Source organism: Bos indicus x Bos taurus, chromosome 2, assembly GCF_003369695.1.
Source record: "Bos indicus x Bos taurus breed Angus x Brahman F1 hybrid chromosome 2, Bos_hybrid_MaternalHap_v2.0, whole genome shotgun sequence".
Classification (NCBI taxonomy): domain Eukaryota; kingdom Metazoa; phylum Chordata; class Mammalia; order Artiodactyla; family Bovidae; genus Bos; species Bos indicus x Bos taurus.
This window is the reverse complement of record NC_040077.1, coordinates 282,975-299,032: the sequence shown is the minus strand read 5'-3', so window position 1 is coordinate 299,032 and position 16,058 is coordinate 282,975. Positions and strand designations below refer to the sequence as shown.

Sequence of the window (16,058 nt, the reverse complement as noted above, 5' to 3'; positions counted from 1 at the left end):
CACTGACTCAATGGACATGAGTTTGGGTAGGCTTCAGGAGTTGGTGATGGACAGAGAGGCCTGGCGTGCTGCATTTCATGGGGTCACAAAGAGTCGGACATGACTGAGGAACTGAACTGAACTGAACTGAGGAGTTCTTTATATTTTGGATATTAACTCATTTTCAGATATGTGATTTCCAGATATTTTCGCCTATTCTATGGGATGCCTTTTTACTCTAATGATTATGTCCTTTGATAAACAAAGGTTTTAAAGTTTCATGTAGTCTCATTTGTCAGTTTTTGTGGCCTGAGCTCTTGGTGTCGTAGCCAAGAAAATATTGGCAAATTCAATGTCATAAAGATTTTCCCTTAAGTTTTCTTTGGGAGTTTTATAGTTTTTGGCCTTATATTTAAGTCTATATTTCATTTAATTTTTGTATATGGTATAAAGTGAAGAAGAACTAAACAGTCTCTTGATGAAAGTGAAAGAAGAGAGTGAAAAAGTTGGCTTAAAACTCAACATTCAGATCATGGCATCTGGTCCCATCAGTTCATGGCAAGTAGACGGGAAAACAATGGAAACAGTGAGAGATTTTATTTTGGGGGGCTCCAAAATCACTGCAGATGATGACTGCAGCCATGAAATTAAAAGACGCTTGCTCCTTGGAAGAAAAGTTAAGACCAACCTAGACAGCATATTAAAAAGCAGAGATATTATTTTGCCAACAAAGGTCCATCTAGTCAAAGCTATGGTTTTACCAGTAGTCATGTATGGATGTGAGAGTTGGACTAAAAGGAAAGCTGAGCACCGAAGAATTGATGCTTTTAAACTGTGGTGTTGGAGAAGACTCTTGAGAGTTCCTTGGACTGCAAGGAGATCCAACCAGTCCATCCTAAAGGAAATCAGTCCTGAATATTCATTGGAAGGACTGATGCTAAAGTTGAAATCCCAATACTTTGGCCACCTCATGCGAAGAGTTGACTCACTGGAAAAGACCCTGATTCTGGGAGGGATTCGGGGCAGGAGGAGAAGGGGACGACAGAAGATGAGATGGTTGGATAGCATCACTGACTTGATGCACATGAGTTTGGGTGAACTCCGGGAGTTGGTGATGGACAGGGAGGCCTGGCGTGCTGCGATTCATGGGGTCACAAAGAGCTGGACACGACTGAGCGACTGAACTGAACTGAACTGAACTGAACTGAAGAAAACTTAACCCAAGATCAAAGAAGTTTTTGCATATGTTTATTCTAGCAGTTTTAAAATTACAGATTTTACATTTAGCCTTATTTTCTACGTGGGTTTTCCTGGTGGCTCAGATAGCAAAGAATTTGCCTGCAATGCAGGAGACACAGGTTCTATCCCTGGGTCAGGAAGATCTTTTGGAGAAGGGAATGGCTACCTACTCTAGTATTCTCGACTGGGAAATCCCACAGACATAGGAGCCTGGTGGGCTACAGTCCATGGGGTTGCAAAGAGTCAGACAGGACTGAGTGATTAACACTTTCCCTTTTCATTGTCCACGTAGCTAACTTTTGTGTATGATTCGATAAATGGATCAAAGTAAGAAATTTTTTTGCTTGTGAATATCCAATTGTTTCAGCACCATTCATGAAAATAATTACAATTTCTTCACTGAACTGTTGTTGAACTTTTCTTGCAAATTTTCTGATCTTTAACTTGTGGGTGTATTTCTGGACTCTCCATTGATCAGTTTGACTATATTAAAACACTATACTGTTTTGATTAGGTAATTTATGTTCTCTAATTTTGCTCTTCTTTTTCAAGTTTGTGTTGGTTATTCTAGGTCCTTTGTATTTCCACATAAGTTCTGGAATTTCTACAAAACATTCTTTGGAAAAACTAAAGGAGACCTTAATAAATAGAGGTGCTAATTCTTCCCAAATTAACCTATATGTGGCCCCTCAAAGGTGTCTACATCCTAATATGTGATGTTAATACCTGTGTATGTTATGTCACATGGCAGAAGGGATTTTGCAGGTAAAATTAAGGTTACAAATGTTAAAACAGGGAAATTTTCCTAGATTATCCAGGTGTGCTCAATGTAATAACATTGGCCCTTAAAATGGAAGTGGAAGAAAAGAGAGTTAATTGGAGAGATGAAGCAGGAGAAGCAGGAGAGATTTGAATTGTGAGAGTGACTTGACTTGACCCACCATTGTTGGCTTTGAAGACAGAGGAGGTGAGTCATGAGCTAGAAATGTGGGTGGCCTCTTAAAACTAAGAAAAACTCCTGGGTGATAGCAAGTAGGGAAGTAGGGACTTTTAGTTTGCATTGAATTATATCTACAATCAAAATAAGCAGGAACTGAATTATGTCTATAATTGAAATAAGTAGGGAAACAGTTTTTGTCCTGAAGTCTCTAGAAAGAAATGCAGCCCTGCCAACACCTTGATTTTGTTTTGAGGCCCTAATTAGAGACCAGCTAAGCTCATCATACTTCTGATCTATGAAAACCATGATATAATGAAGAGGTGCTATTTCAAGCTACTACATTTGTAGTACTTTGTGATGGCAGCTATAGAAAACTAGTACTTTTTATGTCTGTATGATCTAAAGCCATATTGCTGATCTTATTCTTGATATTGACATTTTTATTTCCTTTTTACTTTTCATCCTATTTAGATTGACCAAGCTTTACCAATCTTCTTGATCTTCTCAAAGAACCAAGTTTTGGTATTATTGCTTTTCACTGATAATTTTCTATCTTCATTTCATTGATTTCTGATCCAGCACATTTTTTTCTAATTATTTTGAGTTTTATTTGCTTAGAAAAAAATGTGCTCAGCCTATTTGAACAAAAACTTCATGAAAGAGCATATATGAATGGCAAATAAGTACATGAAAAGATGCTCAACATCATTAGTCATTAGAGGGATGCAATTTGAAACCATAATGAGATACCATTTTATGCCCACTGGAAAATAAAAAAATCTAAGTGTTGAAAATATGGAGAAATGGGCATTCCCATATACTACTGGTGGAATTGTAAAATGTTACAACCATTTTGGGAAGTAGTTTCACAGTTTCTTAAAACACAAATATTCCATAAATTAGCCTATCATATAATTCAACAATTCTGTCCCTAGATATTGATCCAAGATAACTGAAAGCATAATGTACATATATATAATTTATATGAAAGTTCATAGCACATTCATTTGTAATAGCCAAACACTGGAAGCAATGCAAGTGTCCATCAAAGGTGAATGATTATGTGCACTGTGGCATAGCCATACTTAACAAAAAAGAAGAATGAAATACCAACACTGAAGAATTGAAGAATGAACACACCAAGGTTGAAGAATCTTAAAATAATTGTATTGAATGGAAGCAGTCTGTTAAAAAAAATACGTGTTATATGATTGCATTTATAGAAAATATAAAAACTATACAATGAAAGGAAAGCAATGAATGGTCTCCTGGGGGTGGGATGGGGTGACAGGAGGAGGGAGAGGGAGAAAAGAATATGGACATGAGTAAAGTGCTGGCATGGTGGATATATTCATTATCCTGATGGCTGTTGTTTTCTTTGGTATATATATTAGCCAAAAGATACATGTTAAGTGTGTTCAGTTTGCAGAATATCAATTATCTTCAATTAAAAAAGAAATCTGAAGATGAAGAATTAGCATTTTAACAATTAAACTATAAGTCTGTTTACTTGTTTTTCAGGATGGATTGCTATTCTAGGTGCCATCTGGTTGCTAATTTTAGCTGATATCCATGATTTTGAGATAATTCTACACAGAGTGGAATGGGCAACCCTTCTGTTCTTTGCAGCACTCTTTGTTCTGATGGAGGTAAGTCTTTTGTTGAACTTTTGCAATAGTTCAAAGACCCGATTTTTATATTTCACATTTTATTTACTGAATGAAAAAAGCCCAAAGTTTGTAAGTCTTTGTACATATTCACTGAGTGGAAAATTATGGGGGTTGAAATTAGACTATTTTAAGTTAAACCAACTTTTATCTCAGGCACTTAAATAATATTTAATAAACTTGTTTATTTGGTTGCTGTTTTTTTTTTTTTCTTGAATAACCTTTGTGGTTTGTAAACTTTCTCTAATTTCATTTGCTGTAAAGTAGAATTTACTCTAATTTGGGCTTAGAGCAAAATGACTTGTTACAAAAAGTTTATAGGGAAATATCTTGATAGTCTATTCCTTTTGTGTAATATTTAAATAATCTCTTATAATGGGAAAGACTGTATCAAAGAAAAGAATGAATAACATGTATTGTTTTAGTTATAATTGTTGTCACAAAGTTATTCACAATAACTTTTATCTTGGGAGTTGATTCACAAACATGTACCTCCTCAAATACAAAGATTTACTATATAAAAAATACTGTTCCCCAAAGGATTACTTCAAACACACCAAATGTTTCACATTAATCACCTTAACTTGTTGATTACAAATCCATTCAATATTCACTATTCTCTTGATTAAAACTAGCACTTTTTAATTAATTATTTTTAAACAGGTCCCTTGTATCATTGAAATCTGTCTTTAATTCATAATAGATTACATAGGTGTAATAACTCACATAGCCCCTCCAAATACATCAAAGAGATATGAATCATATTCTACTTCATCAATTTCCTACTCAAAACTTCACCTTTTCTATTCTGTGCTTTCTTTATGCACAAACATATAGACTATTGAGGGGGAAATTCTAGTTACTATTTCATGATTGGCTTTTGAAAGTCGCTGCCTCAATTGTATGTTTATTCAAGATGTAAACTGCTATCTCATCTAGGCTTTGGCATATTGTTCTCAATTTCATACTTCTCTTTGTCTGATAGGGTAAATGCTGGAATATTTAAAACAACTTGAGATATAATTTATATATTATAAAATTAATTCCTTTTACATTTACAGTTCAATAATTTTTAGTAAATTTTGAATGTTTCATTCCCATGACCCTCATGATCCCTTATAGTCATTTCTAGCTCACAACTCCAGCTCTAGGCAATCACTGATCCTTTTTCTATTGAGCTGCCTTTCCTGTACATTTCATCTAAAGGGAATCATATATTGTGTACTATTTTCTGTTGGCTTCTTTAAATTAGAATAATGATGTTGAGGTTCATCCATGTACCTTAGACTCATTTGTTTTATTGCTGAATAACATTCTGCTATATGGATATACTATATTTTATTTACCTATTTTCATAAAAATTTATGTATATTTGTGTATGAATTTTTGTGTGGACATATGTTTTATTTTAGGTAGATAATAGGTCTTATCATTGCTTTAACTTATTAAGAAACTGCTAAAATGTTTTCCACAGTGGTTGTACCATTTTACATTCCTACCAGTAATATAGTAGATTCCAGTTTCTTTACATCATCATTGTCATATATTGTCATTCATTTTGATTATAGACATTCTAGTAGGTGTATCAGTCAGTTCAGTTCAGTCGCTCAGTCGTTTATGACTCTTTGCAACCCCATGGACTGCAGCATGCCAGGCCTCCCTGTCCATCACCAATTCCTGGAGTTTATTCAAACTCATGTCCATTGAGTTGGTGATGCCATCCAACCATCTCATCCTCTGTCGTCCCCTTCTCCTCCTGCCCCCAATCCCTCCCAGCATCAGAGTCTTTTCCAATGAGTCGACTCTTCTCATGAGGTGGCCAAAGTACTGGAGTTTCAGCTTTAGCATCATTCCCTCCAAAGAAATCCCAGGGCTGATCTCCTTTAGAATGGACTGGTTGGATGTCCTTGCAGTCCAAGGGACTCTCAAGAGTCTTCTTCAGCACCACAGTTCAAAAGCATCAATTCTTCGGTGCTCAGCTTTCCTTTTAGTCCAACTCTCGCATTCATACATGACTACTGGAAAAACCATAGCTTTGACTAGATGAAACTTTGTTGGCAAAGTAACATCTCTGCTTTTTAATATGCTGTCTAGGTTGGTCTTAAGTTTTCTTCCAAGGAGCCAGTGCCTTTTAATTTCATGGCTGCAGTCACCATTTGCAGTGATTATGGAGCCCCCCAAAATAAAGTCTGTCACTGTTTCCACTGTTTCCCCATCTATTTGCCATGAAGTGATGGGGCCAAATGCCATGATCTTAGTTTTCTTAGTAGGTGTATAATGGTTTTTAGTTTTTTAAAAAGGCAATATGGGAAAACATTCTTTGAACGTACTGTTCTCCATAGTAGCTGTACCAGTTTATATTTCCACCAATAGTGTAGGAGGGTTCCCTTTCTCCACACCCTCTTCAGCATTTTTTTTTAAGATTATTTTTTAATGGAGTGTACTTGATTTGCAATGTTTTGTTAGTCTCTGCTGTACAGAAAAGTGAATCAGTTATACATATATGTATATCCACTCATTTTTAGATTCTTTTTCCATATAGGCCATTAAAAAATATTGAGTAGAATGTCCTATGTTATAGAGTAGGTCCATATTAGTTATCTGTTTTATATATAGTGGTGTGTATATGTCAATATCAATCTCCCAGTTTATCCCTCCACTCTTACCTCCTGATAACCATAATTTTGTTTTCTACATCTGTGACTCTATTTCTATTTTTTTTTTTTTTGCTTTTAATTGATTTGTCTTTAATTGAAGGATAATTGCTTTGCAATATTGTGTTGGTTTCTGCCATGCATCAACATGACTCAACCATAGGTATACCAATGTCCCCTTCCTCTTGAACCTCCCTCCCAACTCCCACCCAATCCCACACTTCTAGGTTGTCATAGAGCACCAGTTTGAGCTCCCTGAGTCATACAGTAAATTCCTACTATCTGTTTTCCATATGGTAGTATAAATGTTTCCATGCTGCTCTCTCCATTTGTCCCACCCTCTCCTTCCCCTCCCCATTTCCTCAAGTCTGTTCTCTATTTCTGCATCTCCATTGCTGCCCTGCAAATAGGTGATGGCATCATCAGCATTTTTGATGATGGCCATTCTGACTGGTGTGAGGTGATATCTTATTGTAGCTTTGATTTTCATTTCTCTAGTAATTAGTGATGTTGAGCATCTTTTCATGTGCCTCTTGACTATTTGTGTGTCTTCTCTGGAGAAAAGTCTATTTAGGTCTTCTGCTCATTTTTGATTAGTTTTTTTTTTATATTGAGCTGCATGAGCTGTTTGTAAACTTTGGAGATTATTCCCTTTTTTGTTGTATCTGCTGCACATATTTTCTCCCATTTTATGGATTATATATTTGCTTTGTTTCTGGTTACCTTTGCTGTGCAAAATTTTTGAGTTTAATATGGTACCATTTATTTATTTTTCTTTCATTTCCACTACTCTAGGACAGAGATCAGAGATACATTGCTGCAATTTATGTCAAAGAGTGTTCTGCCTATGTTTTCCTCTAAGAGTTTTACAGTAATGTCTTACACTTAGATCTTTAATCCATTTTGATTGGAGTTTGTTTTTTTGGTGTATGGTGTTAAAGGATATTCTAATTTCATTCTTTTACATGTAGCTGTCCAGTTTTCCTAACACCATTTATTGAAGAGATTGTCCTTTCTCCACTGTATATTTTTGCCTCCTTTGTCATAGATTAATTAACCAGAGGTGCATGGGTTTATTTCTGGGCATTTTGTCCTATTTCATTGATCGATAGTTCTGTTTTTATGCAGTACCATACTGTTTTGATTACTGTGGCTTTGTAGTATATTCTGAAGCCAGGGAACTTTTTACTCCAGGTTTGTTTTTCTTTCTCAAGATTGCTTTGAGTACTCAAGGTCTTTTGTATCATCATACAAATGTAAAATTTTAAAATTCTAGTTTTGTGAAAAATGCCATTGATAATTTGATAAGGATTGCATTGAATCCATAGATTATTTTGTGTAGTATAGTCATTTTCACAATATTAATTCTTCCAACCTAAGAACATGGTATATCTTTCCATCTGTGTCATCTTCGATTTCTTTTTTCAACATCTTGTATATAGTTTTTGGAGTATAGGTCGTTTGCCCCCTTAGGCAAAATTTATAACTGTGTGTTATATTCTTTTCGATGATATTGTGAATATAATTTTTTTTTTAAATTTTATTAGATTGGTGCAAACCTAATTGTGATTTCAGACCCTAAATTTTAAATCATTATAATTAGGCTCAAACACATCTTTATTAATTGAAATAGGAACCATTATAATTAACACATTTTTGCCAATGAGAAATAAGTTTGTTTATTCTTGTTACATAAAAATCTGTGCTTCAGGATTCAATGAACCCTTGGAAAGCAAAAAGTTGTTGAGATGCTTGAAGAATGGCAAATGGGGCAAAACGTCACAGCCCAATTCATTCAACTTTTGAAGTGTTGGTTGTGTGACGTGTGGTCTGGTGTTGTCATGCAGAAGAATGGGGCCCATTCTGTTGACCAATGCCAGTTGCAGGTGTTGCAGATTTCAATGCAGCTCATTGATTTGCTGAGCATAGTTCTCAGATGTAATTGTTTCACAGGAATTCAGAAAGCTGTAAAGGATCAGATGGCCAGCAGACCACCAAACAGTGACTATGACCATTTTTTGGTGCAAGTTTGGCTTTGGAAAGTGCTTTGGAGCTTCTTCTCAGTCCAACCACTGAGCTGGTCATTGCCAATTGTATATAATCCACTTTTTGTCTCACAATCTGATGGAGAAATGGTTCATTGATGTTGCATAGAATAAGAGAAGAAAACACTTCAAAACGACATTCCCCCCCCCTTAATTTTCAGTCAACTCATGAGGCACCCACTCATTGAGCTTTTTTGCCTTTCCAATTTGCTTCAAATGCCAAATGACTATAGAACAGTTGACATTGAATTCTTGGGCATTTTCTAGTGTAGTTGTAAGAGGGTCAGCTTCAATGATAGCTCTCAGTTTGTCATTGTCAACTTCCAAAGGCTGGCCACTATGCTGTTCACCTTCAAGCTTCTCATCTCCTTTGTAAAACTTCTTGAATCACCACTGCACTGCACATTTGTTAGTGTTTACTGGGCCAAATGCATTGCAGATGTTGTGAGTTGTCTCTGCTGCTTTATGAACATTTATGAACTAAAGAAAATCACTCAAATTTGTTTTTTATTTAACATCATTTCCCTAGTCTAAAATAAATATAAAATAAACAGCAAGTAATGTTATTAGCAAAAAAACATAAAGTGAGAAATGTGCATTAAAATGATGTACAACACAACCACGTTTATTTAAGAATGTATTCCAATATCAAATGGCAAATTTCAACAGTGCAAAACCACCATTACTTTTGCAACAACCTAATATATTCTGATTGCATATTAACATTACATGGAAATACAAATTTTTTAATAATAACATTATATCCTGGGACCTTGATGAATCCATTCGTTAGTTTAGTAGTTGTTTTTATATCCTTTGGAAATTCTTTTCATGTCATCTGCAAAGACATTTTAATTTCTTTTCTGATCTGATGCCTTTAACTAGCTCACATTTTCCCCCTTCCTTTCCTCCAAATACCCTCTTTCCCTCTTCTCTTAATTTTTTCCTGTCTTGTTAGGTAGAATCCCTAGTTTGATGTTGAAGTGATGAGTATTAACATTCATATCTTATATCTGATCTTGGGGGAAATGGATTTGGTTTTTCACCATTATGCATAGTGTTAGTTGTAGGGTTTTTTTTTTTTTTTTTTGGGCTATATATAGATGTCCTTTATTAAGCTGAGAAATATATTAGGATATATTCCTTATTTGTTGTGAAATTTAATATTGGATTTTTTCAACTTTTATCTGTATCTATTAAGATGGCCGTATATATTGTTTAAACTTTGAATCTATTATTATGGTATACTACATTTACTGATTTTCAGATGTTAAGTCTGCTTTGTATTCCCGAAGTAAATCTCACTTGATCATGTTGTAATAAGTTGTTGAGTTAAGTTTACTATTATTCTTTGAGAATTTTTACATCTATATTCACGAGGGATATTGATCTATATAGTTTTCATGTATGTTTTGTCTGGATTTGTTATGAGCATCACACTGAATGAGTGCGACAGAATGGGTTGCAAAGAATTCTGTGTAGAAGAGTTTGTGAAAGATTGTTTTTAAATATTCAATAAAAGTTTCCAGTGAAGCCATCTGGGCATGAAATTAAATTGTGGAAAAGTTTTATATATTTGTTTGTTTTTCCTAATTCATTTTCTTTGGCCTATTTAGGTATTCTAGTTCTTCTTGAGTAAATTTTACTAGTTTTTGTTTTCTATGAATTTGTCTATTTCATCCAAATTTTCTTAATTTTTGGCATAAATTGTTTGTAATATTGCCTTATAATACTTTTTTATTTCAGTGCTATCATTAGAGATATCCCCCTTTCTATTTCTGATTTTGATGATTTGTGTCTTCTCTCTTTTTTCTTGGTTAGCCTAGGTAAAGTTTGTCTACTTTTTTGATATTTATTTTTAAAAGGAAATATTAATTTCATTGACTTTATTTTTTCATATTAAGTAATTGGATAAACTCTTGAATTGGAAATATTTTTTAAAGTTGGAAAGCCTTAAGATCTTACTTTCTAAACTTTAGAGTTTAGTGCATTTCATCTAAAACTGTCTATTCTCTCAGTGACAAAGACATTTCATTTTTTCATTACCATCCTCTTTGCTTCTTCCCTTATAGATGTGTATGTATTTAAAGTTCTCAGGCTTTCTGATACGTGTTAATGTTTGACAAAAACCAACCCAGTACTGTAAAGCAATTATCCTTCAGTTAAAAATAAATAAAAATTAAAAAATTCTTGACCTTTAAAATTTTTTCTCAGGCTTTTCTGCTAGCCAGAAAGAAAATCCATTTCCAACAAGCTTCTTTTCGCTAGACTCTCAGTTCCTCATTTCCTCTTGCTACTTTGCCACCTAAGTCTTCTTATTTTAACGATCCTCTCCATAGATTCAGATGCTTTCAGGCAGACCATAAGGTTTCCATGGCTGCTGCTTGGAGGTCAAATTACTTTCATTAATTTTCTTTGTACATTTTTTGATTTCTATTTCATTGATTTCTCCTCTAATCTTTATTATTTAATTTCTTCTATTGGCTTTTGATTTGATATTCTCTCTTTGCCTCCTGTGTTCTTAAAGTGGAACCTTAGGTTATTAATGAGATCTTTCTTATTTTACATAAGCATTTTAGCTACAAATTTCCCCCAAGCATCATTTCTCTGCATCCTTTATTACTGATACTCTTCTTTTATTTTCATCTGTTCAAAATATTTGCTATTTTTTCTTATAATTTATTTTTTAAAGATTTGTTAGCAATTTATTTGTAATATTTTCATTTATGAAATGATTCTAGGTTTATTTAATTTTTCTTTTCATTCTACATAAATCAGAACATGATTCATTAGAGCCACATATTTTGCTTTTATCACTGTTTGTAAATCTTCACCTAGACAATCTTGACAAGTCTATAAAATAGTCAAAGTAGATTGTTCTTCAAAATAGGCAAGAGAAGCAAAGTTGATGTTAGTGGTTTTTGAGAGGTATTTAAATATGGTATTGTTTTTGACATATGGGTTATTGAGAAGTGTGTTTTTTAAGTTACCAATATTTGTGGGTTGTCTATATTTCTTTCCATTTTTTATTTTTAATTTAGTTCAATTGTCATAGAATATATTTTTCATATATCAGTCCTTGTAATTTTATTGAGTCTTTGTTTATAGTCTTGCATTTTGTCTTTTCTGGAGAATATTCTACTTGTGCTTGAAAAGTATGTGTATTCTGCTTTTGTTTGGTGGAGAATTCTACAAATATCAGATACATCATGCTTGTCAATAGTTTTGTTTAAGTTTTATACATTACCTATATTCTGTATAATTTATATCAATTGTTGATAGTGGGGTATTGAAGTCTTCACCTATCACAGTTAAATTGTATATTTTCTTTTCACATGTACTAGTTTTTGTTTCATATGTCTTGGAGATCTGTTGTTAGGCACATGTATTTTATAATTATTATAACATTCATGTGAATAGAACTTTCATCATTATTATATCTCCCTCTTTTTTTTTTAGTAATATTTTTGTGTTAGAATCTTTTTTGACTGGTATTGATATGGCCACTTTCAGCTCTCATTTGTTGTTTTTTGCAGGGGCTACCATTAAAAAAATTCAGTCTGACAATTTCTTTTTGATTGAAATGTTTGTTTATATGTAATAAAATTACTCATATGGTTGAATTTATCTGTCATTTTGTTATTTGATTTTGCTATGTTTTCTTTCTTTTGTACCTCTCTTCTTCTTTACTGCTTTCTTTGTGCTAAACAAATATGTAACTGTAGACCATTTAAATTGTCTTTCATTTTGTTTTTTACACCGTATTTTAAAATTATTATAATATTATGAGTTAAACTATGCATCGATTTAAATTTAGTTTTTATTTTATATTGAAGTATAGTTGTTTACAATGTTGTGTTAATCTTGGATGTATAGCAAAGTGGCTCAGTTATACATATACATTTATCCATTATTTTCCAGATTCTTTTCCTATGTAGGTTGTTATAGAATAATGAGTAGACTTCCCTACGCTATACAGTAGGTCCTTTTCATTTCATTGATCTTTTATATTGTTTTCTTTATCTATATTTCATTTGTTTCTGCTTTGATTGTTATGATTTCTTTCCTACCAGTACTTGGGTTTTGTTTGTTCTTCTTTCTCTAGTTGCTTTAGGTGTAAGGTTATGCTGTGCTGTGATTAGTCACTCAGTCTTGTCTGACTCTTTGCAACTGCATGGACTATAGCCTGCCAAGTTCCTCATCCTGGGGATTTTTCATGCAAGAATATTGAAGTGGGTTGCCATTTCCTCCTTCAGGGAATCTTCCTGACCCAGAAATTGAACCTGCATCTCCTGTGTCTTCTGCATTGCAGGAAGATTCTTTACCCACTGAGCCATTGAGGAGGCCCCTTGATATATGATGTAAGGTGTAAAGTTAGGTTGTTTATTTGAGATATTGCTTGTTGCATGAGGTAAGGTTGTATTGCTATAAAATTTCCTCTTGGAACTGCTTTTGTTGTGTCCCATAAGTTTTGGATTTTTGTGTTTTCATTTGCGTTTTTTTTTCTAGATATATTTTGATTTCCTCAGTGATCCATTAGTTGTTATACTAAAGTAGCATATTGTTCAGCGTCCACATATTTGTGTTTTTTGTAGTTTTTTTAATGTGTGTGTATTAAATAATTTTTAATCTCGTAGTACTGTGGTTGGAAAAGATGCTTGATATGATTTCAGTTTTCTTAAATTTACCAAGGCCTCCTTTGTGGCCTAGCATGCGATCTATCCTGAAAAATGTTCCATGTGCTCTTGAGAAGAATGTGTATTCTGATGCCTTGTATGTTCTACAAATATCAATTAAGTCCACATGGTCTAACTATTTTCCAGTTTGTGAGTTGCTCACCCAGTGGGTATGGGATTTGATTACATCATGAGGTGTCCCCTCCTACAATCCTTATGTGGTTTCCTGTTTGTCTTTGGATGTTGAATATATTTTTTGGTAGGTTCAAGTCTCTTCTGTCAATGGTTGTTCAGCAGTAAGTTGTGATTTCAGTATTTTCATGAGAAGAGGTGAACTCAAGTCCTTCTGCTCCACTATATTGACTCCCTATGCATCTTAATGTATTACAGTTTACTTCAGGTTAACAGTGATTTGCTTCCAGTAAAATATAGAAATCTTCTTCCAGTACAGCTCAAGTTTTTCCTTCCTCCATTGTGCTCCTATTGTCATATACATTATATCTTTAGGTTATATGCCTAACATATAGTTTTACCATCCTTATTGTTTTGTGATATGCATTTTAAATAAAAAAAGAAAAGAAAATATATTCATACAGTCTTTAAAAAAAAAATATATATATATATATATAATTAAAGTATACTGTTACTGCTAAGTCACTTTAGTCGTGTCCAACTCTGTGCGACCCCATAGACGTCAGCCCACCAGGCTCCCCCGTCCCTGGGATTCTCCAAGCAAGAACACTGGAGTGGGTTGCCATTTCCTTCTCCAATGCATGAAAGTGAAAAAGTGAAAGTGAAGTCGCTCAGTTGTGTCCGACTCTTAGCGACCACATGGACCCTTAGCGACCTGACCAGGCTCCTCCATCCATGGAATTTTCCAGGCAAGAGTACTGGAGTGGGGTGCCATTGCCTTCTCTGATTATTAAAGTATAGTTTACTTAAAATGTTTCAAGGTGATTCAGTTATACAAATACACATATAGTATTTTAGAAATAATTTTCCTCATAAGTTATTATAAGATATGGGCCATGGTTCCCTATGCTATACAGTAAATCTTTGTTTCTTGTTGCATGTCTATTTTTAATGAGAAATCTCACATTCTATGTATATTAAGTCAAACAAGTGGAATCAAAATGTCATAATTCTTTTAATTAGGCAAAAATTCATAAATGTTTAAATATATATATATATTATACATATATATATGTATACAAAAGCTTTTCTGCTACACTTGATAAAGACTTGAGAAAGAACATAAAAAAAGAAGAGATGAAGAAATTGGAGAACATAAACTAAATGAAATGGGAGCACTGAATATGAAATAGAAAAGTGAAACAAACTAGATAAAAGTGAAAGATCATCATATAACCCAGTTGTTTTTAAACATGAGTACTCATTAGAAACATATCTGGAGCTCTGGAGAAAAAAAGCAATACCTGAGCATTGATATTTTAAAAAAAATTCCAATATAATTCTGATATGCATCTGGATTTTAAAAAGTGATTACAGGTTTTCCCATTAAATCCTAGTTTTGGTGATACAGAGTTCTATTTTTTTTTTCTGTTGACCAGTCATGATACAATGGTATTAAGTGAGTAATTGTTACATAATCACAAGAGGAAAAGATGTTTATCAGTTTTCACAATTAGTAGCCAGACAAAAAAAAAAAAAAAAGATAATTATAATTTTGAGCCATAATGGGAATGTGATTAACTTAACAATATAAAATAATTACATACAACTTTGGGGGAGGTCAAGCAGAATGATGTGGTAAGTGGAAGTGCATACATGCACATAGTTTCATCCACCCAGCCAGTGTATGTCTTATGGTTGGTGCATTTAATCCATTTGCATTCAAGGTAATTATGTATGATCCTATTACTGTTTTCTTAATTGTTTTGGGTTTATTTTCTGTAGGCCTTTTCCTTCTCTTGTGTTTCTTGCTTAGAGGAGTTCCTTTAGCATTTGTTGTAAAGCTGGTTTGGTGGTGCTGAATTCTCTTAACTTTTGCTTATCTGGAGAGCTTTTGATTTCTCTATAAAGTCTGAAGGAGAGTCTTGCTGGGTAAAGTATTCTTGGTTGTAGGTTCTTCCTGTTCATCACTTTAAATATATCATGCCATTCCCTTCTGGCTTGTAGAGTTTCTGTTGAAAAATCAGCTGATATCTTGATGGGAGTTCCCTTGTATGTCATTTGTCATTTTCCCCTTATTGCTTTTAATATTTTACCTGTCTTTAATTTTTGTTAGTTTGATTATTATGTGTCTTGCTGTATTCCTTCTTGGGTTTATCCTGCCTGGGACTCTGTGCTTGCTGTACTTGGTTGACTATTTCATTTCCTATGTTCTGGAATTTTCAACTATTATCTCTTCAAATATTTTCTTAGGTGCTTTCTCTCTCTCTCTTCTACTTCTGGGACCTCTATAATGTAAATGCTGGTGTGTTTAATGTAATCCCAGAGGTCTCTTAGGCTGTCTTCATTTCTTTGCATTCTTTTTTCTATATTCTGTTTTGTGGCAGTGATTTCCACCATTCTGTCATTTATCCATTATTCTGCCTCGGTTATTCTGTTGTTCATTCCTTCTAGTGTATTATTCTTCCCTGTTTGCTCTTTAGTTCTTATAGGTCTTTGGTAAACATTTCTTGCCTCTTCTCAATCTTTACTTCCATTCTTTCCCCAAGATCCTGGATCATCACTATCAATATTCTGAATTATTTTTCTGGAAGGTTGTCTATCTCCACTTTGTTTAGTTGTTTTTCTGAGATTTTATCTTATCCTTTCCTCTGGGACATACCTTTCTGCTTTTACATAGTGATTAGCTTTCTGTAATATTGTTTTTGTTTTAGTCACTTTGAGAC

At 33.7% G+C, this 16,058-nt stretch overlaps 1 protein-coding gene across 3 annotated transcripts in view; it reads left to right on the top strand.

Moving 5' to 3' along the window:
• Window positions 1-16,058, top strand: part of OCA2 (OCA2 melanosomal transmembrane protein) — a 285,968-nt gene that overhangs the window by 183,539 nt on the left and 86,371 nt on the right. For all 3 annotated transcript variants that reach the window (XM_027554353.1, XM_027554352.1, XM_027554354.1), the window contains one exon: window positions 3,680-3,807. In XM_027554353.1, coding sequence (XP_027410154.1) covers window positions 3,680-3,807 — 128 coding nt within the window. The remainder of the gene's footprint in view (window positions 1-3,679; window positions 3,808-16,058) is intronic.